The 27,411-nt window shown below is 33.0% G+C and overlaps 1 protein-coding gene across 1 annotated transcript in view; it reads left to right on the top strand.

Moving 5' to 3' along the window:
- Positions 1-26,997, top strand: part of LOC142978426 (TBC1 domain family member 12-like) — a 64,614-nt gene extending 37,617 nt beyond the window's left edge. Inside the window, exons 2-7 of the mRNA XM_076122878.1 lie at positions 4,365-4,622; positions 17,055-17,261; positions 19,019-19,568; positions 19,861-19,989; positions 20,320-20,512; positions 20,916-26,997. Of these exons, the coding sequence (XP_075978993.1) occupies positions 4,365-4,622; positions 17,055-17,261; positions 19,019-19,568; positions 19,861-19,989; positions 20,320-20,512; positions 20,916-21,130 (1,552 nt within the window). The 3' untranslated portion in view covers positions 21,131-26,997. The remainder of the gene's footprint in view (positions 1-4,364; positions 4,623-17,054; positions 17,262-19,018; positions 19,569-19,860; positions 19,990-20,319; positions 20,513-20,915) is intronic.
- The last annotated feature ends 414 nt before the right edge of the window (positions 26,998-27,411 follow it).

Below are 27,411 nucleotides of genomic sequence, written 5' to 3'. Positions count from 1 at the left end.
GTCGTCAAAAATGATACTGGTTTTAAATGCAAAGATTTTTTTCGATTTATTTCGTGATAAGTAATTATGAAGATACAAGAACATTTTAGTGCATTAACCGCTAATATACGGGCTAATTGGCGTTACTTGTCGTGTAGTAATAAAAATAAAATAGAATTTTAATTGCAAGTCCAGAGTCTGCTTTAGCTCTGCTCAACTAATGGTTTCATAATACTGATGAAGTGATGATATAATATTATGATGTATGCTTGTGGTTATTGAATCAGAACAATGTCGTTCAAGTTTAAAGTTCTTCAGGTTTTAAATTGCTAGAAATATTGATGTCATAACGTAGGATGCGCAAGCGCAATGACGAAAGAACGTGATTTATTGAGGTTGATTGGAAACTTATTTCTGGCAGTAATATTGTATTATGTTTTTCAATGCGTATGTCAGGATAAATTTTATTATATATCAGGAAAAATTATATGTTTTTCAATGCGTCAAATTCACTAATCTAGAAGTTCTCATATTTGTATCTGTAATTTGATTTAACGTTGTATCAGGTTTTCCTCTCTTGGTCAAACTATTTAAGCTATATTGATAGTTTCGTGCGTCTGATCATATATAAAAGATCGGGATCTATCTGTCTAGACTTTGTCAATTTTATGCTAAGAATACGCTGAACAAAATTGCATATACATAGAGTTATTTTCAGTATTTCTTTGTTCAAGACACCGGCCATACGATTAGCATTATTTGTAGCTCATATTTTATTTATACCGCACTACCGTTCAAGGCATATTTGTTATTCTTTCCAACCACTTTTTATTGGATCGTATAGACAACCTGTCCGTCTTTTCTTTTTACATTATTAATATGTATTGGTTCACTTTTTGTATGTCTATTGATATAATAGACATCAATGAATAATTGTATAAATTTAGTGACAAGTTGTGGAGATTACTTATTAGTTAGAAAAATCGATTAGTTTTTTTAACCGTGCATGTGCTGTCTGCGTGTTAACAAACCAATAAATAACGTAAATTGTGATAGGCAAAGAATAATAATGCTATTCATTACGATTTTGTAAATTCTAAATGACTAATTTTATTTCTAATTTTATACTATGTTACATTTTTATGTAAGAAAGCTTTCAATTTATTTTGCTTTTCTCCATAATCACCAATTAAATTCCCATTTCATTTTTCTAAGCACCATCGTAATCACGGGATGCGTATACTCGTAACTGCCAGTCACTTAACATAATAGCTGTAATATGTGCGTTTTAAGATAACTGCTTAAACGTCATAACGTTATATTACAGCATATTATCTATAATCATGCTTTTTCCTCTGGCGTTCGTAACCAGTTGCACTTATTGTAAACAATGGATTAAGGTTTCTTTCACTTGTCTTGGACGATGAATGGCTTAATAGATAAATGGACCAGAATTATATGAAAGTAAAATTATAACCACTTATTCAGCCCATTCCTACTGTTTGTTTAGTCTCTATTTTAAAACGTAATGAGTCACACCAGCACATCAAAATATGACTATTAAACATACTGCATTTAATTTGTGTACTTATGCTGATAATAATAGTTTTTGTTTTATCAAAATCGGGTCAAAATTACCGAAGTTACAGCGTTATAAAGTTTCACTGCTTTTTTAAATTTGCGTTGCTTCGCGCGCTATGCGCTGACGTCACGACGTGACAGACACGCTTGTTCGACTGCGGGTGATGCGGAGTTTTGATTTAAAAAGTGATTTGCATTTAATATTTAAAGAGTCTGTGTATGTGTATGTGTTATAAATTTAATCATCGTGTTTTTTGTAAAATAAGCCTCCACTAAGATATCCTCGATCTCGATCGCCATGCACACAATCATCAACGAAACCCAGGTAAAGAAAGTTGAACTCGTATACTACTAATAATATTTTTGTGTGTAGTTAACAATAAAATTGAAAGTTTGTTACAACTGGCATTACAAATAATGAGTGTTACGTACCTACCAAGTGTAAATTTGGAAAACCTAGTTTTAAAATAATATTATAAAAAAAAATTGTCACCCCTGCCTCTGACTTTAGTCAGGTTGATGGCTATCATATGAACGCATGAATCTACTCTGTAGGTAGTCTTATATGATTGGGTGTGTAATGAGAACTTTTAATTAAACTAACATTTTAATTTTGATATTATTATATTTAATCATGAGTTCTTTTTTTAAAACAAAATACCAACGCCAACTCAACCGCCGCGCTCGGCTCGCCGCCGCCTGTGAGGTCATTGAACTGCTCATTAAATAGTATCAACTGTTTAGTAGAAGTTCATTGCTAGGTAGGTATGAACATGATATGGCATCTTGATCTTGAGGAAGTGTTCAAAAGGCAATAAACTTCTATTTAACATTTGCGCTTGACAGTATCTGAACCGGCCTTTAAGTTTTAGATTAGGTGTCTTTTTCAAAAATATAAAACAATTTACCTACATGGTACAGAAAAAAACAATTTTTGGGGTGTTTTTTCACTGGAGTTAGTACACATAGGAACAATACAATATTTTCTAACCATTTTGTTTGTCCACTATAAGCAAATAAATTATTTAAAGCGAAACCGCGAGAGCGCAACGAGCCTATGTAGGTATCGGCAAGTACTGACGAAATAGCAATGTCACGAGATGACGTCACACGTCCGTGCGGCCGCTTCGCCGGAGTTTGGCGCGAAGGCCTACTTTGACGTTTAATATCTCGGTCAGTTTTGAAGATACGAAAAAAATAAAAACAGATTTTTTATCCTTGAAGTACCTAGTTTTTAAATATGCTCATAACAAAAATCATTGGTGTGACTCATTTCATTCGGTTCTCTGTCAGTCTTACCTATCAAGTTTGATTCTTTCATTCAATCTTCTACTGCTATTTGCCTGCTGGTCTTGGCTTCTTCGTTGGTCGCACCGCAATGTAATTTGATCACTAACCCCCGTTTTCCGAGCGTTTTTTAATATGAGTTTTGACACAATTGAATAGATAAACTACCGCTTAATGTACCTCGGAAACCGGGGGTGAGTTAGTCCACCTTTCATCTTTGCGTTTAACTAAGGATTAACCAAGTATCTTGCCCATTAGCATAAGATAGAAATTAATATCGTTGATATCATCTTTTAGTCGTTAGTATAGTAAAATATATTATGCGTAGAGCAAAAGAAGAAGGCGTTTTTCTTGCTGTGGGTTTATACAAAGTGACATAGTGAGATGTAGTGGCCGAGTTTCTATTTCTAATCAAAGATACGCTAGCTTTTTCTTATTATCGTAGTGTTTCAATTAATCTCGTTTAAAGTAAACTGCGTGAAATGTCAGATTAGCATAATTAACATTCAAATTGGTTTGGTCATCCCTCGTTAACTTATCTGAGGGGAAAGTATCTAGTTATCTCATTGTTTGCGTAAACATTCGTTGTATATTTTTATTATTAGAGTGATTTCAATTTCTAATGGATCTTTGATGAGTTGTTTAGATCTTTTGTGGATAATTTAACATATTTTATTATAATTTGTAAAATAAAAGTGGTTCCTAGGGCTTTTCTTCCTTTCATGTTAACTGACTGTTAACTTTAATGAACTTAATAATTTTAACATACGGTTTTGATTATTGCGGTTTTAGTTTAAAGAAATATAAATATCGTACTTTAAAGAAAACAAAATTGAAATATCTATAAACACTATGAAAATCAAACAATGGTTTTCACTATTAAGTTTTATCCATCCATATATTAACACCCAAAACAATTAAATCCTTCAACAAGCACTATCGTTTTCATTTAAAAAAGTTTCTTCACAAATCTGTTCTCAACAGTCAAATTAAACTGTCAGCCGTTGCACTTCCCCTTGCAAAGGAAGCGTCTGTCTGCCGGCATTAATCACTTGACTTTAATACGACTTTCAATGTTCCATGGCGTATGATTAGCTCCAGTGAAAGATTTATTGTCCCCGATAAGACGGATGTCTGCACTATGAATAGAATCAATTTTATGTCTCAAGACATCTCTTGAAGGGACCGTTTGTTTCTTGGCTAATGACTTTTAAAGTAGCGTAAGATATGTGGCATATTTATTTGTGCCTATTACTTTGAGAAAACAATAGGTTTTTTTTAAGTATGAACTTAGTACGACTGCACTTATTATCCTGATGATGTGGTAATCAACACAGTGACTAATAGACTACGCATAAAATAGAAACGCAAAGTATCTTCGCTTGGTTCGTCGTCCGTCATATCCGACATTTCCACGGCGAATATTATAATTATTATGACATTATTCCTAGATTGTATAAAGTTCCTTGTAGTATAGCAGAAGACTGAAGACTAATTCTCGTTTTTCTTTGTTACAGAGGAGTATTTCCATGGAAAAGCAGTTCGTCAAAGAATGAAAATTCACCCACAACAGCTGTATCATGGAGACTATTTGGCAGCAAGTCCAGTGGAAACCTTTCTTCAAAGAACTTGAACTGCGAGGTGCAGAAGAACTTGACTCCAGTGTCATCTGGGGCTAATACTCCACACCATCATAAGAGGCAAGGGAGTTCAGCTAGTGAGAAGCAGTTTGAAGATTTGGTCGCCAGTTCTATTGCGCTGATTCAGCATGACAGGTACGTCTGACTTTTTGAGTTATATCTTACTTTTTTTTTAAAGTCATATCAAAACCTGCTCTTTTTTTGGATCTCCGTGTCCAAGCTTTGTCGTAGGTTTGAAGTATGCTTTGTTTTCGGGACAAATGTTAAAATATTTGGTATGAAACTTTCTAAAATAAATGAAATTGGTAGCATACCTACATTTTCCGCCGTTTCAACGAATCGCATCGCTCGTGACGTGCGGTGACTTCAGCGGTATTTACCCTTTATAAATAGCTGACACTAATGAGGTCTGTTACCTGTAATATTGTGGTTATGTGTACAAATAGCTTATGGAAACAAGTAGGTTGATAAACATTAAATTGGGACTCTGGTCCTAATGTCGTTCAAAAAGACCAAAAAACACTTTTACGCCTCGAATACGATACAAAGTTTCAGCCTTGGTCTCTACCGGTATTTGCCCAAAACTCCTCAAATTTCTGTAACACGAGAACACTTTAAACTATTCATATTAAATTCTCTATCGGTTTAATATCAAAGTCAAGATTTGAGATAGTTCGCAACTGTTCAAGATTTAAGACCTCATATTGAAACAGATAAGATCTATTACTTTCTAATAAATAGATACCTTTCTAGCAACGGTAGTTAATAAATGACCTAGACATTCTATTGTTTTAGTGAGCTATATTTTATACTTTACTTGACACCAGAGGGGCTATTTCCAAGTACTATCCACTGCCGTCCAGAGAATGTCCAAAGAATTTTGTATGAAGGTCTGATAAGCGTCTCTAGCGGGCGTTGTAGAAATTACATTTTGCAGTATATTTTAAAAGTAAAACTCTCGATTTTCCATTGTATCGACTGTAGAAAATCACGATACTGAAATCTCCCAGTCATTTATCGTTCCCTCGTAGTTCTGCGTATAATTCCTTTAATAAATGACTAGCTCGCCTCGGTAGCGCCCAGGCTTGCCTTAATTTATGGTACATGGTAGGTCCATAATATATAGTCTATGTCCAGGAACACTAGCTTTCAAATAGCGAAAGATGTTTTCAAACATGGTCTGCATTTGTAGAGCTTACTGTACATGTAAACTTTTCAAAATTCCCACTCGCAAGATTCTTTGTAAAATCTGCAGCTATAGAATACAATGTGCTTGTTTTATCTTTTTATTTTAGGTGCCTAATTATCTATCATGTTGTAGACGCACGTAGTTAACTATTGTGGATTTGGTTTAATTATAATGCTTTACAAATATATTTATTCCTATAAATAACACTGAATAAAATGACATAGAATACATTTCCAATACATAAATTATAGCGGTTGTTTAAATAGGAGTTTATTTTTAATTTTGTATTATTAAACAAAAATATAGTTAAGGAAGGAATTAAAAAATAACTTCGTATATTTTTCTATCGCGATTGCTTATGAAAACCATGAATATTATTGTAACAGGTCCAAATTGTTTTGAATACAATAACTTGTTATTAAAATTATATCTGAACAAGTTTTAACTTATGTCACGTTTTGTTATTTCTGATAGAAAATATTCTAAGAACTAATATTTACATTAAACCTTAATATAAACAGCACATAGAAAAAACAAGGCTATATTTTTATTCTAAGAAACCGGTATGTTGTTTGAGAAATATCGGCATACGATTATTAGTCTTCTTCCATAAATGTATCACAATGACTAAACTGTTTTTGAGCAAGTTCTCTGACCTGCCTCGTAGCTTTAAAAGGAGACACGAGAAGCAAGCAGAACATTGCTCTTTTGACTTTACCATCATCTATTATTTTACATAAAAGCTTTAACAAGACAAACTATTTAAAGTAACAACAACTATACGTTTGTTTTTGGTCAAGTCTTGTTTAAAAACACTCTTCGAGTCCATTGTAATACATCCGTCATATTTAGGACCTCTTCTTTCTCCACTTTATATTTAAAATACGTTATTTATGTGTAAGTCCACCGGTTAACGAACATACACATGCACGAAATGCAACGAACGTTAGCAGGCACAAGGCAGCGCTCCGTCAAAGAAGTCAATACCCAAGAACGTGTCTTGCTTCGGAAATTTAACCTGAAACCACCACCATTTTCATATATCAAGCAAGGTCATAAACTCTTGTCCTCAATAATGTACATTACTCTTCACAAGGTCCATGAACTTCCATCCATCAATGTTTAAGACCAAGTGTCTACCAGTACGATGACCTTTCCACTTTCCAAAACGCACGAATTAGTCCTCATTCATCATTCACCATTAGCACAATGGGGCTGACAGTTTCCGAGGTCGCAGGTGTGTTTCTGACCGACATTACTCGTCCTAATAAACGTTTTCACGTTTAAAGTGTCACGCTCTGGTAGTGGCTAATTAACTTTTGACGGCACGAGGGATTAAACTGAAAGGATTCGGTTTCGTAAAGGTATTTTTGGATGTAGTCATCTTTTTTATGATATAAGTTTAGATATAGAGTTTGAATAGGATGATTGATTCTTTGATAAAGTTTACAATGGGTCCAAACAGTACATTTCTAAGTACTTCTGTTTTTTTTCTCCTCATGCAAAGCTAGGAAGTAGTTGGTCTAAGTTGCATTACAATTTTTGTCACAGCAGGGTCCGAAATGAAATACGATATCAGTCAAAAACAAATTCCTCACACAAAAATATTTGACTAACGTTTATTTACGATTCACAAGCCTTACATTAACCGTGGCTACCCCCTACTGAGAGATCGCTATAGGTTAAATTAAGATAAGTCATTTACAAAATCTCTTGCATTATTTCATTCGATTGATCATAGTTCAAGGTAACGTTGATTTGTTCAATGACCTTTCCATAACCCTTAGTTTTTCCACTTAAACAATTTACTCGCTACTTATATTTTACGTGCGGATAACAATAGCTTTCTGATTGCGATCTTGATTGGCAGTTACAGGGTTAAGTAAAATAAGTGAGATATTTTCTGCGTATAAATGTACTAGCTTCTGAATGTTTCTTTGCACGAATAAAAATATTTCCCGTTATATTCCTGAAATAAAGAATATGAGAATGGTGGAAACCCTATCTGATCCAGGTCCTGGGCTCAAGTCCCCTCTCATACGATTCCTAAACCAAACCATCCTCTATTGTAGGTAGCTTCTTAGGGCCCCAAAGCACAATTCGGGATTCACCAGGTATTAGAAGAAACTATTAAAAGAAAACATTTAGGTGATACTTATGGATACTGTTTTCTACAAAGGAACTTTACATTTATGTTATCAAAAATTTATATACCTACAAAAAATTTAGGTTGATCTAAATTCTGAATGTATAAAGGTTGTCTTGTAAATTACCCTTATTTTTGGTGCGTGCTAGTACATAGGTAGTAATAATTCATTATTATATACCTTGTGTCTAATTCCTATCGAGGTTGGCAGGTGGAGGTGAATCTATTGTAGCAGGTCGTCCACCTACGTTATTAGATTATAAGTATCCAACACGTGTTTGTGACACTAAAATGTATGTATTTGGGGTAATGTCCACGTGACATCTGACTTCATACCAGGTCGTGCCTTTATAGTTTACGGCTACTTATAACTATGGTTTCGAGAATATCATCAAGGTAGCTCTTTAATTGGAAGGAACTGGTCTAAGAAAGTTGCAGGATTTGAACCTAGAGTTCAGCAACCTATCTTGACGACTTGCTTGAGTGAGAGGACGATGTTAAACTAGTATTGCTGAAGTAAATTTTTTATATTTTTATCTATATTTAGGTGGCACAATAAATCAAGTCTTGAAGCATACCTTCAAGGGAATGCATAGAATACGAATCGTTGCTACGGAATCTAATCTTCGTTTTCCGACATTCCCACTTATTTGGTTGCGGTTGCGGAGGTCAGTTGCCTCGCAGAAGCAATAAATGAAAGGCAGTGAAGTAGAAAATCATTTCCCAATTTTAAAAGCTTTTAATGGAATGTGAAAGATTAGGGTAGTCTCCCTATTCTGACTGTCTTTGTTGTTCGTGACTATCCAACTTCGGATTTCCCTGTATCGAAGGGGTAACACCATATTATTGATAATACAACCATATTCAAGCCAGTTTCTTTTCCAACCAGGCGTAAAGGCTGGTATACTGAACACCAATCGATCCATATGGGTTTTCCTAATATAAGTCACGCAACCCACGCCTTTTACTGACTCATTTATCCAAATAAATATTTTTGTGCTATACCTCTGGCAAGATATTTGCTTAATGAGGACGTTATTTGAGCTTTATTAAGAAGACGTAAAAATATTTGATATAATTATTCTTCGATAATATTCCAATATTTTAACCCAGAATATGTGAAGAAAATCAGGGAGGTATGTTTGAAGAGCCAACTTTTTAGAGACGTAATGATAGATCGCAATCTGATTAAGGAATACTTACCCTCTCTTTTTACTGTAATTAGCTTCAAAGGCTCTTTTTATTCATTTCTCCTAAGTATTGTTAATAGCCTTCTGCTGGACACATGCCAAAAGAGTTCTCAAAATTCCCCTCGAAAACGGGTCTTAAAAAATTTCGCCCATAACTTCATATTAGCCTCAACTTCAGTACTTAACGTTTATTTTCTAAATGTTGAAGCGTAAGTATATAACAAGATTAGCAGCACTTGCGGCCGTGATAACACGTTCAATGTAGTGAACATTAATGTCACGCATTACGCGAAGCCATTGTTATAAATCGCGTTAGCACGTGCACATGAGGTTGTTTTATTTGGAAATCTTGTTTTGTGGCTTTTTGGTTTTTTGGGTTTTGTTTATTGTAAGTATAGTTTTTGTTACTTTTGAATGTCATGCAGTCTGATACTGGACCATTGACGCAATTTATTTTCTGAACTATGTCTGTTGAGTCGTTTGTATTAGCTTGATATGTTGTGACGAAATTCTTTTAGTTTAAGTATATGCGTAAGTATCAAAATCTATATGAAAAATAAGTTCCTATATTATACCTCTAATTATCAGGAAAGTTGAAATGAAATTCATAATTAATTATCTCAATAAAATACCAACAATATGCTAATTATGCTCATAATTGCATCGAATCATTTACCTGTTTAACATACAAACACCTGCTTATTTTATAATTACCCAGGATAATATTACAAGGGAAAATGAACTTAGTAATATAATACATTATTTCGCTCAAACAGACATGAATCTATAAGGAAAAATGTTCTGGAATGTATTATTTACCCATCATTATCACTGACGTAGGTCATACTACGCAGTCCTCACTCTAATATTAGAATAATCGATATTATTGAACTAAAATATGGACGGTTCCTAAAATAATTGATGGCTAGAAAACTGTAACAAATCGATATTGTATGTGACGTACATCGAATGTTGGATGTAGGGATATAGGATACATGAATTTTTGAACAACATTTTGATCGATATGGGCAACTAGTCTGCGTATCTATGTCTAAGAATACAGTTGACCAGGTGGCCGAATTATACAGACTCAAGATTCGCTCCGTTTTCCATTTAGATCCTTCAGTATATTTAGATATAGATATGTGCTTTAAATTTTAGGTACATTTTATCGTAGTTTTTTAGTTATCCTTATCTCACAATCGACTGGAACAAACCTGCGACAGACAAGTTGGCCATCTTTGGTATAATTATAGCGATAGTATAGAGTATTGTAATACGAGGCCCCATAAATAAGTCGATGTTCTAAACACATTTTATTGCAAAAGGCAAGTCGTATACTTTTGCCCAATAAAAGTTTAGCGAAGTTTCATTTGCTTTTTCTGAACGAAGTATTAATTAGCAACAAAAACATTAAAATATTTTCAGCCTTCCCATAACATAGCCTGATAAAAAAATACAATGCCTTATTGAATACAATATTTCGTTACAACATTAAGAAAACCTGCCAATTTAACGAGTTAACACAAAATATCTCAATGTGTTAGAAGCAGGTGTTGATCTGTCATGCAGTGGAATGCTGTACAGGAAATACCGGAGCTAACATCTTATGATCTTATCGTTATTAGGTTTAATGCACTGCGCACACGTTGCGTTTATACAGCCTTACGACTCTACTCGATGCGACTTTCAACAACAAGCATACCATTGGAGTCTGTTAGATAGGTCTTTTTGATAATACATTTCTTGTAAATGTGTGTATAATCTCAGTAATTTTAAAGGCGGTTTAATCAAATAATTTTTTTGATTTAACGTTTTTAAGCAAACTTTTTATGAAACATAAAATTTTGTAACTTTTCTGCTATAGATGATAGGAATTTAAAACCATTTTCTTCCACATATTTAAAACAGATAAGACTTTTCAAAATACGTCTTTTCTACCAACCCACTGCGATTTTACCGTTTTATCGTCACAATAATCGTCTATATGCTTAGTACCTTATACCAGTTCGTGATGTTTTGTAGCTTTAGCGGACGTGACTGTATCACGTTATATCAGCACTCACGAACTCATTAGACGTAACCCGAGCTTTTGAATTTAAATGGCTGAATTAATAAACGCCGTCGTACAAAATGACCGGATTCACGCAATTTTGTCGCCACCGTTTGTAATATTGGACGGAAATTGGACTGTTGACGTTCGGCGAAAAGTGTAGCGTAATTTGTCACAATAGTTGGCTTTTGAGGCAAAGAGAAATTGTCTAGCAGTGAATCTGATCATAACGGATATTTAGACAAGTCGGTAGCAAAATGGCTTAAGATTTTAAAGACTGAAACAAAAATTGCTTTCGTAATTGTGACAGGCACGAAGGCCGAAATACTCTTCACAAAAATATACACTGTAATTCTAAGTTACGTACATTTGTATAGGACAATTCCAGGGACAAACTCATTTACATTTTGTAACTTGAAATTCTCTGTAGCCGTTTGTAATTTAGAACTACATCCTACTACGTACCTTTTACTATCTAACATAACTCTCGAAATTCTATGTCAAACCTTTGTCTAACCCTTCAGGGAGGACGTGATGCTATGTTGAACACAGCATAGTAACAGTAGTCGTTGTTGTTATATGTTTTTAGCGGCACAGGGGCAGTGTCGGATTTAGACAGGCCCTAAGCAAAACACGCTGTTGCAAAGCTCTGGGGCTTTTTATAAAAATGTAATAAGTTTCCTACAGCGAAATAGTTTTTTTTAATAATTAATTAATTTATATTTAAAATCACGCCCTGTTCCCAAAGGGTAAGGCAGAGATCTAAGAACGCCACTTGGTATCATCCTGACTGCCTGTTACGTTAACTTTAAAGCAATCTTATCTTATAATCGCTATCTTTTTTTCAGCGGTTTGTGGTGCTCCAAGCAATTGCTTTATTTACTTGCAAGCTAAGCCGGCACTGCACAGAGGCGGAAATACCAGTGTAATGGTAATGACAGTGCTGCCCTCTGCAATTTGCCCGCTCGTGACCGCTGTAGGGCCCGTAATAGCGAACTTTATTTATCTGTGCCAATCATCGTTGGTTAACTCTACACGAAACCATTTCTCCTATTTGAAACGTTATGTTTTCTACTTGAAATGTAGAAATTTTTACTCCCTTATTATCCTACTATTAAGTTAAGGAGTAGTAATAGTCTAGTATTATTATAAACTTAGTCTACGGTACGGAATTCAATATCAAAGGCACCGCTCACATGACTTTTTTTATGTGTGTATTACATTTTCAATGACAGTAAAGGAAAAATATCGTAAGGAAATTTTCCAAAGCTGAGATTTAACAAGTCTTAAAGGATTGCTAAGTCCTCTAGACCTGCTTGGTCGTTTAAGTGCACTCTCATACTAAAGCGATAATCCTGCCCGGTAAAATTTATATTATGTTTCCTGCATATTAATGCTTGAAAATCATATATTTCATTCAATCCATACTAATATTATAAATGCGAAAGTAACTCTGTCTGTCTGTCTGTCTGTCTGCTACTCAATCACGTCTAAACTACTGAACCAATTTGCATGAAATTTGGTATGAAGATATTTTGATACCCGAGAAAGGACATAGGCTACTTTTTACCCCGGGGAAATGACGCATTTCCCGGGAAAATTCATAAAATTCAACGAAGTCGCGAAAAATCAATATTATAATGACATTGAATTAACAAAATTCCGTTGCCATGGCAACTGTTTTAATGGCGGATATGCCTTAGCGCGACTTCGTTATACTAAGAGATATAAATAATTTTGAGAATATTTTTCGTGAAAAAAAAAACATATTTTATATCATTACGCTACGACCAATAGGAGCAGAGTAGGTAACAGTAAAAAGTGTTACAAAAACATGGAAAATTCTGACCCATTCTCTCTTATGTGACGCAAGCGAAGTTGCGCGGGTCAGCTAGTATTATATATCTTCGAGGGCCGTCTTCCCATTATAATGGTAATTCATTCAATTGATCTTTACGTACTGAACAATAACAGTTAACTGTTTCTTTGTTAGCCAAACCCTCTGACCTTTGAGACATCAATTTGCCTTTGTATTGTATTCGCAATATAAAATAATTTGTTTCGACGTACTCGTAAATCAGACTGAATTGGTACCCTCAATAAAATATCCATTGCGAGCGACTGAATAGCAAGAAAAGCAATTGGTTGTACGGTATTTGTTTGCTGAAGTTATAATGATTTGCAAACATTTTGTATAGGCAGTGTTAGAGCCTGATTTTGGTTTGAGATATTGGGGTCTTAAAATATGAAATGCTTGAGCTTTGCGAGATAGGAGGCTATTTGGGTTCGCTAATTTATATAGGTACCTCGGTTATAGAGAATTGAGAAGTACAAATAGATTTATTGATTCAGTCGGCATTCAGTTAATTGGTAATGTAATTAACCCATGTAATGATGGGTTTAATTACCTCTTCTTATAAATCGCTATCCTTTCAAGATTCGTTTGAAATCGGTCACGTACATTTGAGACATTTTTGCTCTGACTTTCTGACCAACTGAATAACCATATCTTTGTGCCGCAAACTAAATAATAGCTATACGCATCATATCTAGTTTTAATTTATGTTTGTAAATAAATCAAACTATGCGAAAGTTAAACTAACAGACCAGGTTTCTCCCATTATTTCCATACGTCTAAAGGATAACATACTTATGTAAATAATAAGCAATTTATCTGTTTATTCGCGTGCATTCTTTAAAGCTAATACAATCTTAAGATGTTAAATACATGCATAATGTAACAGTCATCCATTCGTGCATTGTACAGTCATGAGCATAAATATGTATACAGTATCACATTTTCAAACTAACTTCTTTGAGTGAAAACATCGGTTTCTTGACGATAAATTGTGACTGACACAGTAGTTGAAAGGTAGTTTTGTGTAAAGTGATTATACTGTTTCATTGATATTTTTTATTATTAATATTATAAACCTGTGTCGTCCCACTGCTGAGCAAAGGCCTCCCCCATAGATTTATATTGTTAGCATATCTCCAGCGGTCTGATTCCATTCTGATGTGAAGGTAAAAATGAGATTCAAAATGCGACAATGTTCAATTCATATTTTTGGTTATGACTGTATAACAGAATGCTATTGAATTATACATTTGCAATTCACTTTTTATTGCAGTATGAGTATTCAAATTAATCATCTCGTAGCTATTGGTGTTAATTGCGCATTACAAACGGTAGAAATGCACAGAAAAACAAATTCGTGACTGTTTTTATAGATAAAACAAATGCGCGTCCTCATGACTTGCGAAATGTAAAGGATCTTCAGTAAATATGCAATTCATTAAACTTTTTTCAAAATCAATTTACTGAAAATCTTTGATAACTATTTAGTTTTTTATTTTGATTTATTTAGTGCTTAGTGTTTTTCAATTTGCTTATAAAACATGTTGAATAGAAATGATCATATCATGTACAAAAACTATCAGTTTTTGTGAAACATGAACTATAGAAAAAAGGCAAGGAATAAGTCACTATTTTTTTATTAAAGAAATCTGCTTTAGATATAATAGCGGCTACTGCTCGTAAAATCTTAAGACAAATTAATTGTAATAATCAAAAATTCAATATCATTTCAACAAATATAATCTTGCAACATTCTTATACAGTGAACGTGCTGACATTTTCCAAATGTTATCATTTAAACAAATGCTAAGGCTAAACAGATGAAACTTTAAAAATACGACGTTTGCGATAGTATTGCATTGATGCAGGTGTTGTATGTTATGCATATAAATGATTTCTAAGAAATAAACGATGTAATATAACAATGTAATCGGGACTGTTCTAGTTCGACATGCGTATGCGCATCGGTAGGGCTGGTAATGCAATAAAAACAAATTCTTGATTAGTGTTTTACTTACTCGTATAAAAGTAACTTTATTCGTATAATTATTTTCTTATTAAAATTTTGAAAATGTTTCTGTATAAATTTCCAATAGAATGAAAACTAAGGGCCATCCCTTAGTTACTTTGAGATTGACTTAACAATGTTGGAAGCTAAATTATTGTAGCAACAACCAAAGGTATTTTAAGATAAGGTAACTGTTTACGATCAGAGCTTATTTTTGTTTGCTTTTACGTCTCACGAGTATACCTCTGCTATCCTCACAAAGGTTCAAATCATGCGTAGCGAGATAGCAAAACGGCCATTTCTTTGATAATTAGTTCTAGTCCCCTAAATAATCCCTTCCGTAAATCCACATTATAATATTTCACATGCCAATAAAATCAATACACAAAAGACCAATCCTATCCGAAAAACCGGACGTATAAACCAAACACGCAACAACCCTGTTTCAATAAGCATTATGCCTCATATCGCACGCAAGCCCTGCACGTCTTGAATATTCAATACGAAATCACGACTATCATGATACGAAACACTCCTTTGTTATATAATTATCTGTAATACTGCATAATTAATATAATAATTCTTAGATAATTGTTATCTGTTATTTATGGGTTTTTCCGATCCTTGATTGATTACGTTATTGAGAATAAGGTTGTGATTTTATTCTTGTATTGCATGTTGTTTAGATGAGTTATAGCAGTGTTTTTAGTTATTACCTTGTGATACATAAGGTTTTATTTATTGAACTTTATATATTTTAAATGATGTTGAAAAACAAAGGTTTATAATATTTAATGAATAGATCTAGGTGTCTGGTGTTCCCTTAGATTATGTTACACCTCATCAAGAATAAAAAATAATAATTATTATTGCTTGTTTCACAGCGCATGTATAAGAGACAATAAAGTAAAATTATTCTTATTTTTTCATACTTTCGGTGTAACTTGGTCTGTATTATATGCAAGTGACCAAAATAGGGGCGAATCTTACAAACTGTATGTATTATTATATAATAACGATAAAATGAAGCCTAAAAAGTACTTCCAATAGAAATAAAATAAATATTCGTCCGTATGACAGTTCTATGACAGTTTCTCATTAATCCAATGGGTTTGTAAACTCACAAACATATCTCATTACTTAACCTTCTATTTAATAATGTAAAGCACTTTACATAATGGAAACTCTTGAAGTTATTATCTTTTCATGTAGTTTCCTTAGTAACAGAACACACTAGAATTTATATAACTATTGTTCTGACTCTTCAGATTGTTTAAAACAGTAGGAAGTGTTCTTTACATGATTACTTTATTTACATAATGTGTAGTGTCCAATAAGTTCCGTAATGTATTGTAGAAGTGTATTGATGTTTGTTTCTGGTTACTGATATAACAAAGCAACCATATACTCGTGTGACTTGAAACAAGTTCGACTTTAAAGTCTAATTACTACGATGCAAGTCGATAGATAGCAATTTAGTTGTTGCTTCAATATTATTGTATGAAACAGGCAATTTTAATTTTGTCGTATGGTTAATTGTAGTCAATTTGTACCGTGTAGGGCAGGCTTAAAACTTTTAAACTTAGCTTTTACGATCGTTTGCAAGTTGAACGTCATTTGCGCAAGTGAATTCCTGTTTTTTTAGCTAGTGGTGATGATCTAAGAACTCATATCACTTGTCACATCTGTGTTTTGACATTGCTTATGTTGTGTATGTATCATTCGCTATGATTGATTGACAAGACATCTCATATTTTATTCATGCATGTCGACAGATCACGTCGTAGGATATAATGCGTGTTTATTTCTTATAAGCACATATTTAATCGTTTAAAGTCAGCATATTTTCTACAACTCGAGTTTGCAATAGGGAATACATAAAAATAAACTACATCATATAATCCAATTGTTACTTAAATAGAATAAATAAATTCTTCTATTCTGTTGAAAATCGTTGGTTTTCCCAATAAAGGGATCTTCTGTGTTCTTCGTGGAAGAGTTTAAATTATTAGCCGTCCACGGTATTTCTAAGAGTCTGCTCTACCTATATATCTAATTTTTTTCTGGTCCAAATACTACCTTCCATTAAAAAATATAAATCAAAATTTTCTTTTTCTTTCCAGACCTTCAAACTTGCCAGCGAAATGTACGGAAGAAGCTCTCCGTCATAAAGCAGAACATGCTCGCATGGTGGAAGCGGCGAGACGGCGGGTAGAACGAGAAGCAGCTGCCAGACATGCGAGGATGCAGGAGTCGTTGCGACTGGAAGAACGGCTCGCGAGACATGCCAAGGAGTGGACGCAGAATATACTGCCGGACTGGCAGAACATGTTAGTAAAATATTATCTTGATTGTAGATTCGATTCTAGAGTTTCAAATTTAAGTAACATGTGTCGTTTTCTTGCTAAAACTATGACGAACACCGTGGAGACTACTTGTATACCGAATAGTGTTCAAAATAGTTTTTTGGGAGCTAATTGCCTGACATCTTTCAGTTTTACGTGGAGAGCTAAAGTCCAGCTCCTTTTATATTTAGAAATAGACTAAAGCCAGTAGTAGATCGTTTAATTACCTTTATTTTGGTCATTTCATGAGCTTGAAGGACTTATATAAAAGCGAGTTATAAACTGTTTAAAAAATTAAGGCGAGCTTTTCTAGTTCTCATATCAATTTTATGTGTCTAAATGTCTATGGTGTAATTTAATGTGACGCTTTCTTTTATGTGGTTTAGTATTCAGCCTCGTGCTTTGAGGAAAGTATCAGATATCCTACACAGTTAATAAAGGCACTCCCATGTAGTGTAACCAGTCCGTTATCTGTCCAAACACTTGTCATTCATAGCGCTCATACGGGCTCAGACAAGCGGGTCAAACTCATTGTTTAGAACTGTGGCTCTCAAACTTAAGTACTCTGTTGCATAGTTTTATGATATGGGGGAATACACTAATAAAATGCGAAATGTGTGTTTTTACTCGTAGTTTTCTAGTTACTTTTGTAGTTTAATATTTTTCAAGTTCTTGCTAACAGTGTTTTGGCTGGTAAACTACTAATTACTTACTTTACTTACGTTTCGAAAGGTACTGTTTGCTATACATTAAGATGTATTTTGTCGCTCAGTCGGATTCAATGTTATTGAAGTTTTCTAATTTCATCCGTGAAAGATTTCAAAGTGCCGCTTTTTTTAAATATTCCTTAATTTCTTAACTCTAATGTCTGTGCAACAACGATGGTTTAAGAATTGTGCTAAAAGTTTGACAAGCACTGGTATAAAACAATGCTATGTTTTTACATGTCGTATGTTACTCTCTCTATACATTGTAGCTTTATGGTTCGATTATAACAAAACCACGATTAGCTGAACCGCGTGGCCTACGTTTAATCTGATTAAACTTTAAATAAAGAAGTGAAGCTTATGACTGACTTCAGGTCTTCAACTATCTCCGAACCAAAATGCTTCTGTCCTATTATTAATATCAACTAAAGAAATAGGTAACTGCTCGGAAAACTCGCCATTTTAATAGCCAAGGAAACAAAACACTAAAGCGATTACAGAACTGAATGTTCGCCATAAACCACTAAAAAAAGAACAAGAATTTGTACCAAACCTTCCATCACGTTTCGATTATGAAACTCCGTCCGCGGTACAGTACAGCTGCCACCTGCATCGATTAACGTGCAAGTGATAACCTATTTACCTGACTTGAGGCTTATCGGTAACAATAACATTCAATAAAACCAAAGTTTAATGGACTTGCATGAACGGATGTTGAATTTATGTATACGAAGTTTTCCAATAGTTTTCTTTATTTTAGCTGGGTTTGTCTTATTGTAAAAACATTCTTAGCCATTTATGGTAGGTTTCGTTAACTTAATTTGCGTTTTAAGGCATTCTTTCTGATAGGCAGGAGCGGTGGAATTTTTCCTTAACCGCTTCGATGCTCTACTTATCCCGGGTATAAACCTAACCAACAGATATAAATATAATAAACTTCAGGGAATTAACATAATACTCAGGAAAATCAGAAAGCATTTGACATCGTTATGGTGCGGGAAAACCTATTTTTAAATATCTCCTTTCAAATTACAGGAAAAATGCTAAACGGACGTTAGAGCTATGGTGGAGCGGGCTCCCCCCAGCCGTCCGTGGCAAAGTATGGCAACTAGCCATCGAGAACAAACTCAAGATAACTCACGACATGTACCAAGACTACGTCGCCAAAGCCAAGCAACGACTGCACGAAGCACAACTCAGACGCAAACGGTTAAAAGTCAACCAAAACTCCTGCAGTTGCAAAAAGGAAAAGACAGAAGAAAAAATCAGCAAACTAGACGATATTCTATCAAAAACCGATGAAAGAATAAAGGACGAAGAAAAACCACGACTTGGTATCCCAAGGAATTTTAGTGAACAAAATCTCAAGTCACAAGCGACTGAAGCACCAACGAAGTGTTGTTCTAAATCCAACCCTAATCTTCTTGACTATAGTGACGAATGTTCTATGGAGCTGATACAGTTGGACATTGCGAGGACGTTCCCACACTTGTGTATATTCCAGCCGGGCGGGCCGTATTTTGATGTGTTACATGAGCTGTTAGCGGCGTATGTCTGTTATAGGCCTGATATTGGATATGTGCAGGTATGTTTTGAATACTTAGTAACTTGAGTACCTAATTAGTTGATTTTCGTAGAATACGCCAGGTGTTAGCATGTCTACACAACACTGCTAAGAATCTAGGATTTCTCCAGAGTTGGTGTTTGTATAATTTTATCTGGAATTTATAGAAAACGCTTATTCTACACGCAATTACTATGCGCCTATAAATCGTGGCATTATATTATTAAATGTGGCTGTCTCTATTAATGCAGCCAAACAAAGAAACAAAAATCTCAAATTTTTAGATACTTAAAAATATTCTTGTATATTCCAGGGCATGTCATTCATAGCTGCCGTATTAATACTGAACATGGAAGCACCGCAAGCGTTTGTATGTTTCGCCAACTTATTAGACGGACCAGTGCTAAGGGCCGCTTTTACTAGAGACGGAGCTACTATGCAGGTCAGTTATATTAAATACCAAATTCTGATGATATTATTTGTATTTGTCATTGACTACGTTATTTTGAGTCAATTTCTTTATTTTGCCAGAGCTTTTATTACCAAGTGTTAGTTCAATATATACTGAGCAAACAGGTAGTGTGTTGATACACTTGTGAAGAATTTTGCTCACCATCATTATCTACATGGTTATTATTTGTGCTCATGTGCTCAATAACCGTTTACGAAACGTTTTAACATACTTGGCAGACTCTCCAGTCTCCATCTCCATACATTGTCTGTGCGAAAATTTAGCCCCCAAATTAAATTCATGTGTTGTTTTATATTCCAGCGGTTATGGCGTGCGTACAGCGTAGTACTAAAACGCCAAGTGCCGGCACTGGCAGGCGCGCTGGCGCCCGAGCTGTACCTGCTGGAGTGGCTGTACACGGCCTTCGCCAAGGCCATGCCGCTCGACGCAGCTTGCCGGGTCTGGGACGTGTTCCTACGAGATGGGGATACTTTCCTGTTTAACACTGCGCTGGGTATGTATGATTTTACTTATTAGCATTAGAACTCCTAAAAAATAGACCCACTTGTAGCAGTATATTATAATGTTGATTCTATGCCCTATTACATAAGTATACGCATTACGTACGTATAGGCATACGTATAAATTGCGTGCACTCTTTTGATCACTTAGCATTTAAATTTTATATTTGTTATTGCAAAGTATACTCACCGTCTGCTTTCATTCATGAAACTATCGAAGTTACTCTTTACCTCACTGCTTCATAACATACTGATCCGTATTACTAAAGTCTATTAAAGTTTAGTTTTATCGCCGTTAATATCACAGCAAAAGCTTACAGTATAATGTCAAGATACAAATAGGTGTAGTACTAAAAGACTTCTGCTCAAATAATAACATAAAACCTTTTCTTACAGGAGTCCTCCACCTATACCAAGAAGAACTCAAAGACATGGACTTCATATCAGCCGCTCAATTCTTGACCAAACTGCCCGAGGACTTGGACACTGAAGCGTTATTCAAGAGCATCTCCGCCGTGTCACTCACAGTGGACGGCATGTCGTTCGAAGAGCTGGCTTCTTGCTGTGAGCTGGACAGTTCACTGGACGATGACGTCACTATGCGGTTATGATACAACCCGCCGCGGGAGGTACGTTTCTGGGACCTTGTTGATGCGCTCTCGTTTAGAGTCGGGTTATAGTTTTAGTTTTGTATGGATATTGTGATTGGGTTAGTTCACTGGTGACGTATTGTCGTGAAGAGCGCTGTAGTTAGTTCTTTTAATAGTTAATTAGTTAGTGTTTTTAGCAGATTTATTTTTATAGTCATGGTAAAGTGTAGTATAATATCGCAGAGTGTAATTCGTACACACGGATCTAAATTTCTATTTGGCGTCCATTTTTTCGTTATCGAACATTTTTTTTATCGAAGAAAACTTACGTTTCGACTACAAAAAATCTGCACTTTTTAAAAAAGAAGTGGTCCTTTTCTGACCCTAGATTGAAGAGACCATAATACCTTTGCGGCAATATTTCACCAGTCTACTCAAAGGAGTGATGTGTTCAGTGTAGTATGAAATTGTTATGATATTGGTCCTGAAGTGTTAAGTATATGAAGTCTACGGTCTGTATTAAGACCTACGTTTTATAGGTAACCTAACGTTTGATTGTATATAGTCTATAGAAAACATTGACTTACGGTCGATTGCACTAAGTAACTATAAACAATATTCTATAAAACTACTATAATTTGATACTTAATATTGCACGGAATTTATACTCTCGTTTTCTTGATGTTTCGGCATAGGTAATACTTGATGGAGAATACATTATAGTGTTAATTCATAATAAAAACATGCAAAGCGAAGGCATAAAAAGGAAAATCAAATTACAGCTTTGATATTAATTCTTGATTGCTAGAACTTAATAATAGAATCTTTGCTAAGCACTTAGACTATTATTACTCGAAGACTTGACACAGTTATTCTGACGGGTTGAGTCCCACACGAATGCTTGTTGCTAAGTTACTCATACAAAAGGGTACATAGAGAGTAGAAAAGTAAAATAAACTGTACCCTGTGTTCCTAAGTATTTAGACTCTAGGCGCAAAGTATGTGTATGTTGTTTTATAGTTACTTCATGCAATCGATCCTAAGTAAGGCAATGTCGGATAAATGTGACTGATGTATAATATTGTTAAAGAATGTTAACGCTTAGAGTTGTGAGAATACAATGAGCTTGGTGTCTTTCGTAAACGTGTAAGAGTGTCCATATTAAACAGTTTTATTGTTACTTAGGATTTGTTAATACAAGTATCTTGCAAGTGTATTTCGGCAATTGTAGCCTTTACTGTTTACATCTGATACATCCCATAGTTCATTTTCGTGGCCATTCTGTCATAAGATTCAGATTATAGTGTCCTAATACACGACAAATGTATGTCTTTCTAAGAAAAAGAAAGGCTATATCTTCTCTTATTATGGGAAGATACATCTTGAGAACACTACGCTATTTCTGGGTGTGTAATACGATAATGAACAATCGGATTTTATGCGGCGTTTGCAGCAAAAGCGTCAATGTATTGTTTAAATACACTAGTACGATAAATGGTACTGTAGTTCACCGTTTGGTTTGTCCCTACATAAATTATTCTCTATTTTCATTATTATAATTAAAATGTATGTTGTATAATATATTTTATTATTATAATTTTCATTTAATATTATATTTTACATTTTATATTATTATTCGAATTTATATCTAACAATGTTTATAAAGGACTGGTCTTTGTAAATGTAAATATCGATAAGAAATCTCAAACTAGATTTTGGAATAATCGAGTGTTGAGACTGCTACACCTTCGAATTTATTCGCTATTTATATAACAAACTCGATAAACTCTGTGATTTTTTATTAATATATAAAAATCACTGTAAATAATTTGTTTATTGCGTAACTCAACATATCGTATTGTATTAAAATTAGTCATTTGAAGTTCCGCCAACGAACATTGTAGGGTTGTGCTAGAACTTTAGGCGAGTAATTTCGATCTAGGTTAGCGCCTTTTGCTAGATAGACAGACTTACAGTCTGGAAATTAGCAATTTGTGTGATTCAATCGAGTACTTTCATATTTTACGACAAACTAACATCTTATTGCGATCTTTCATTTGTTTATGTATTTGTGTATTTGCCAAATTATATAATTCCATCTCTATCACTTGTCATACGAGTAAATGAGACAGATATACAAATACTATCAATCAAATGAATAGTCACAATTTAATGCGTGCCAAAGCACTGCTTGAAAATCCTAGCTTGTTTTATATTCAAATGATTTGTCGTAAATATTGAATGTATAATAGACGGCTACACATGCGTATTATAATACTAAAATTAATACTCATCCTTATATTGGCTAAATATTAAAATAATAAAATTTTCTATAAAGTGCAAATAGATTTTGTACTATTCGCGAAAATGTATGTGGCAACACTAAAATTACATAATTATAATGTGTAATAACACAGCCATCCCTTTAAACTTTCCACTTGTGGTAAATTCACTGTAACATATTTATACATAATTATATTCGTGTCTATAATATATCCTGTATATAATATAACTTGTATATAATCTTTGTCAAAATTATCCCATGTGTAGCCGTCATCCATCTTGGTACCTGTTTTATGAAAATTATTTAACATTATATTATAAGTTGTTTTAGATATATTTAAGTATTTTAACTTAAATCGTTTATCATAAAGTTTAATACGAAATATGCAGAAAAAAATACGCAAAATTTCGTTATTAAATAAAATTATTTTTTATGTAGATTTTTTTATTCAAGTCCTAATTCAACAATATAAAAAAAATAATCCGAGTTATTTTTTTAATTGAAGAAAATTTAATTTTGGTAGAAAAGGATTTAATAAATATAATAATTATATTATAGTAAATAGGAATATTATTGTAAAAATATATTTCTACACGTGTAGAAGCAATAAGCTTGAATATATTATATTTGTACATATTATTATATAACTATGTTGTTCGTAAATGTTATTACAATAAGATATTTATTAGAAAACCGATATAAACAGCTTGAAAAATCACGAAACAAAATAAGATTAATTCAATTTTCTAAAAAGCTATTAAATTGATATTTTTCCAGTTAAATTATCAAGTCTTGTTACCTATTGAAACATGTCTATTTTTAAAGTATAACCCTCAATTATAGCCAAAACAATATTCCCCTGTACCTATTTCGGGCTATTAAGATAGTATTGTAGTAGTGTGCAAAAATAAATTACTTTTTGCTTAAAATCTCAGATTTCTGTCATGCCATTATAAATATAACAGAATACGGGAATTAATGCGAACATGTATTACCATAACATGCCTGACGTTTCGGCGCAGGTGACACTGTCTGCGGTCGCATGGTCGCAGCCTGCGACCCCTGGCCACATTAATGGTTATTTTTAAATTAGTATATTATAATATATTTTAAATGACTTTTCCACTCAATAACCTTCTGTCATCACGACGATAAAAAATCAATATTCGCTATCTTTGAAAGTTGAAATTGAATTCCCGTACTTTGGACCTTCGCTATCGTAAATTCTTAATTAAATAATCAATGCAATACGACCGTTGATATTGTAGTTTGTAAATAATTTATACTAATAATAATGTTATTCTTAATATTTGTCAATTTTAACAATGCGATAGCTAGCAGAAAACGTACAAAATTTCAGATCTTTTTCTAGTGTTTGATACAGCTGCTTCATTCTGAAAATACACATAAAAGTTTAATTTAACATTGTAGGTATTTTTACCGTTTCATGATATATTTACTAATTAAAAAGTAATATTCTAATATAATGTTCGCAGACTTATGCATTTTTGATTATTAACTAAATTCATGTGTTTTCTTTTATCCACTGTAATATTTGTATACCTCAATGTAGTTGTTCTGAAATTAAAGTATACTATATTTTCTGCTAGTTATTGCACTTTATATCTAACTATCTATAATCAAAACGATCAACGAGTAGTAAAACCGGCCTAATAATTAATGTGAATCGAATCTTTCGAGAAATTAATATAACTATTATAATATAAATAAATTATATTCTATCTGTTATCACCACGCGTGGCGAGCGCGGGTCATGTGATAATTATAGATAAATATATATTTAAATAGTTTATAGATATAGTGAAAGGGGATTTTGTTGTAAACACGTTATAATACACGTGCACATTATTTAACAATATATTCTCTTCTATATTTTCTATAAAATTGGCAGCTATATTTGTTAGTATAAAAAAGTTTTTTTTTTCAATGCTCAAAATTGTATTTTATATTTTTTTTTATGAAGACGTCAATTTCTTCATAATTTATCTATTTTTTTATTATACACACATACATACATATCTTATATGTCTTAAGTGTATAATTGTAGGAGTTTTTTAATTAAACTGTTTGTGTGAAATATTAAATTACTATTAGTAGTATAAATATTAGAAAATAAAAAGCTTTAAATTATAACTTTAATGTTAATTTTCTTGCCACGATTATACGGTGATAGTTTAGTGAATTAACTTGTTTTTTTCAGAACATTTCATTTTAAATCCTCGTTAACTAAATTTATCAGAAAAAATGTCTGCAAAATTTTTAATATTCTTCAAAATTATTGTACTTATCCATTTTTTAGAAAAAAAATCGAAAAATAATATACTTATTTGAAATGTTTTTCATCGCAATATTTTACGTCTTTCCAAATTTATTAAATAAAAATTTATAACCCTCAGTCTGTACTAAACAGACGTTAATTCTAGTTTTTAAATAGATAAATTAGTATAAATAATTATTATTATATTTATATTAAATCCTTTTCTATCATATCAGTATGAATCTCACACGCAATAATTATTTAAAAGATCCATAAATTGTTATCAATTCTATGCAATGAATCTAATTTGTTTAAGTAGTTATCTTAAAACAAATATATCAAAGGTCATTAATAAAAGAGTGAACACATATTAACGTATAAAATATTATAATTTGTATAATTTAGATAAATAATATATTTATAATCAGACCGTGGGCGCTAAAGTGTCGTACCCTGAAGGAGGCAGACAAAAATGGTCCAAGCTGTTCTAAACGAATAATGTAAAAGGAATATAATAACTTTTGCAATGTCATCTGTTAACTATTGTGAAAATAAGAGTTCAGTCAGTTTCGCTATACATTTCACGATTTGAATAATTAGTAGTGAATAAGTCAGCATATGAAAAATTGTGGCTAAGGCTCCTTTTGCGCTCACAGGCTCAATTATGAGTAAAAGTATGTATACACTGTCATATACTCATACCGTCATCAAAATAACTTACTTTGATTATAAATAAACAGTTACTGTAAGATTCGTATCTTTCATTACTTTTATTAACCGCTGAAAATTTGTTTAAACATTGTGTACATATTTTTACTCGTGACTTTACTATGTATGTTATTATTACCTATGTTATTATGTTTATTTATTTGTATACAAATTTTGTATACGTTAATATGTTTCCTCGACAACAAAGGTGATTATTGACTGACACTCTGTAATTTATGATACAAATTACTATATTATCAATTTACTATTATCCTTAGTTTCTGTTCCGCATCTAATTAATATTTCTTTCTACGTAGTTTCAGTTTTTATTAATTCATTTTGTATGATAAAATATGTATATTTCAAGTAAAATTACATAAATGTACATTCTTAATAATTTGTTTCATATATTATTATAATATGTCAGATCAATATTCACTTTAAAATTGACAGTTGTGACGTGGACTGATATTACTAATTATAAATAATGCCATCTCAATAGTTAGTATTATAATTCGCATGTAAATAAATTATATAAGTGTATGAATAAATTCGGCCCCAATACAGTACGAAATTGTCATGTAATTTAAATGTAAAATAAACATCTATAATGAATTATTTCGAGTTTATTTTTTCCATTTCCTTATCAGTATCAACTACTTTAGGTCCGCTTTATAGCAGGGTTTAGATACATTTTTAAGTAAATTAGTTTACACTAGTTTTGTGCTACAGAAAATACAGTTGGTCAATTAAAATTAATATTTATTTTAAATGGTGAAGGTTTTTGAAATATATTTGGTAGTTTTAAATATATTTAGTAGGTTTGGAACCACTGATTTATGGAGAGCAATTTTGATTATTAAGTAATTTTGATTATTAAATAGCCACTAGTATGGGAATTATTATTATTGTCTCTTTGAATATGATACATTAAGAGCGGCGCATTCGTCCACATTACACTTTCTATATTTTACGTGCACGTAATATTGCGTATGTATACGTGCCAACATTTTTCAAACTTGTAAAGAACGT

Source organism: Anticarsia gemmatalis, chromosome 14 (assembly GCF_050436995.1).
Source record: "Anticarsia gemmatalis isolate Benzon Research Colony breed Stoneville strain chromosome 14, ilAntGemm2 primary, whole genome shotgun sequence".
In the NCBI taxonomy this organism is placed as follows: Eukaryota; Metazoa; Arthropoda; class Insecta; order Lepidoptera; family Erebidae; genus Anticarsia; species Anticarsia gemmatalis.
The sequence above is the reverse complement of the archived record's forward strand: the minus strand, read 5'-3'. Positions and strand labels throughout refer to the sequence as shown.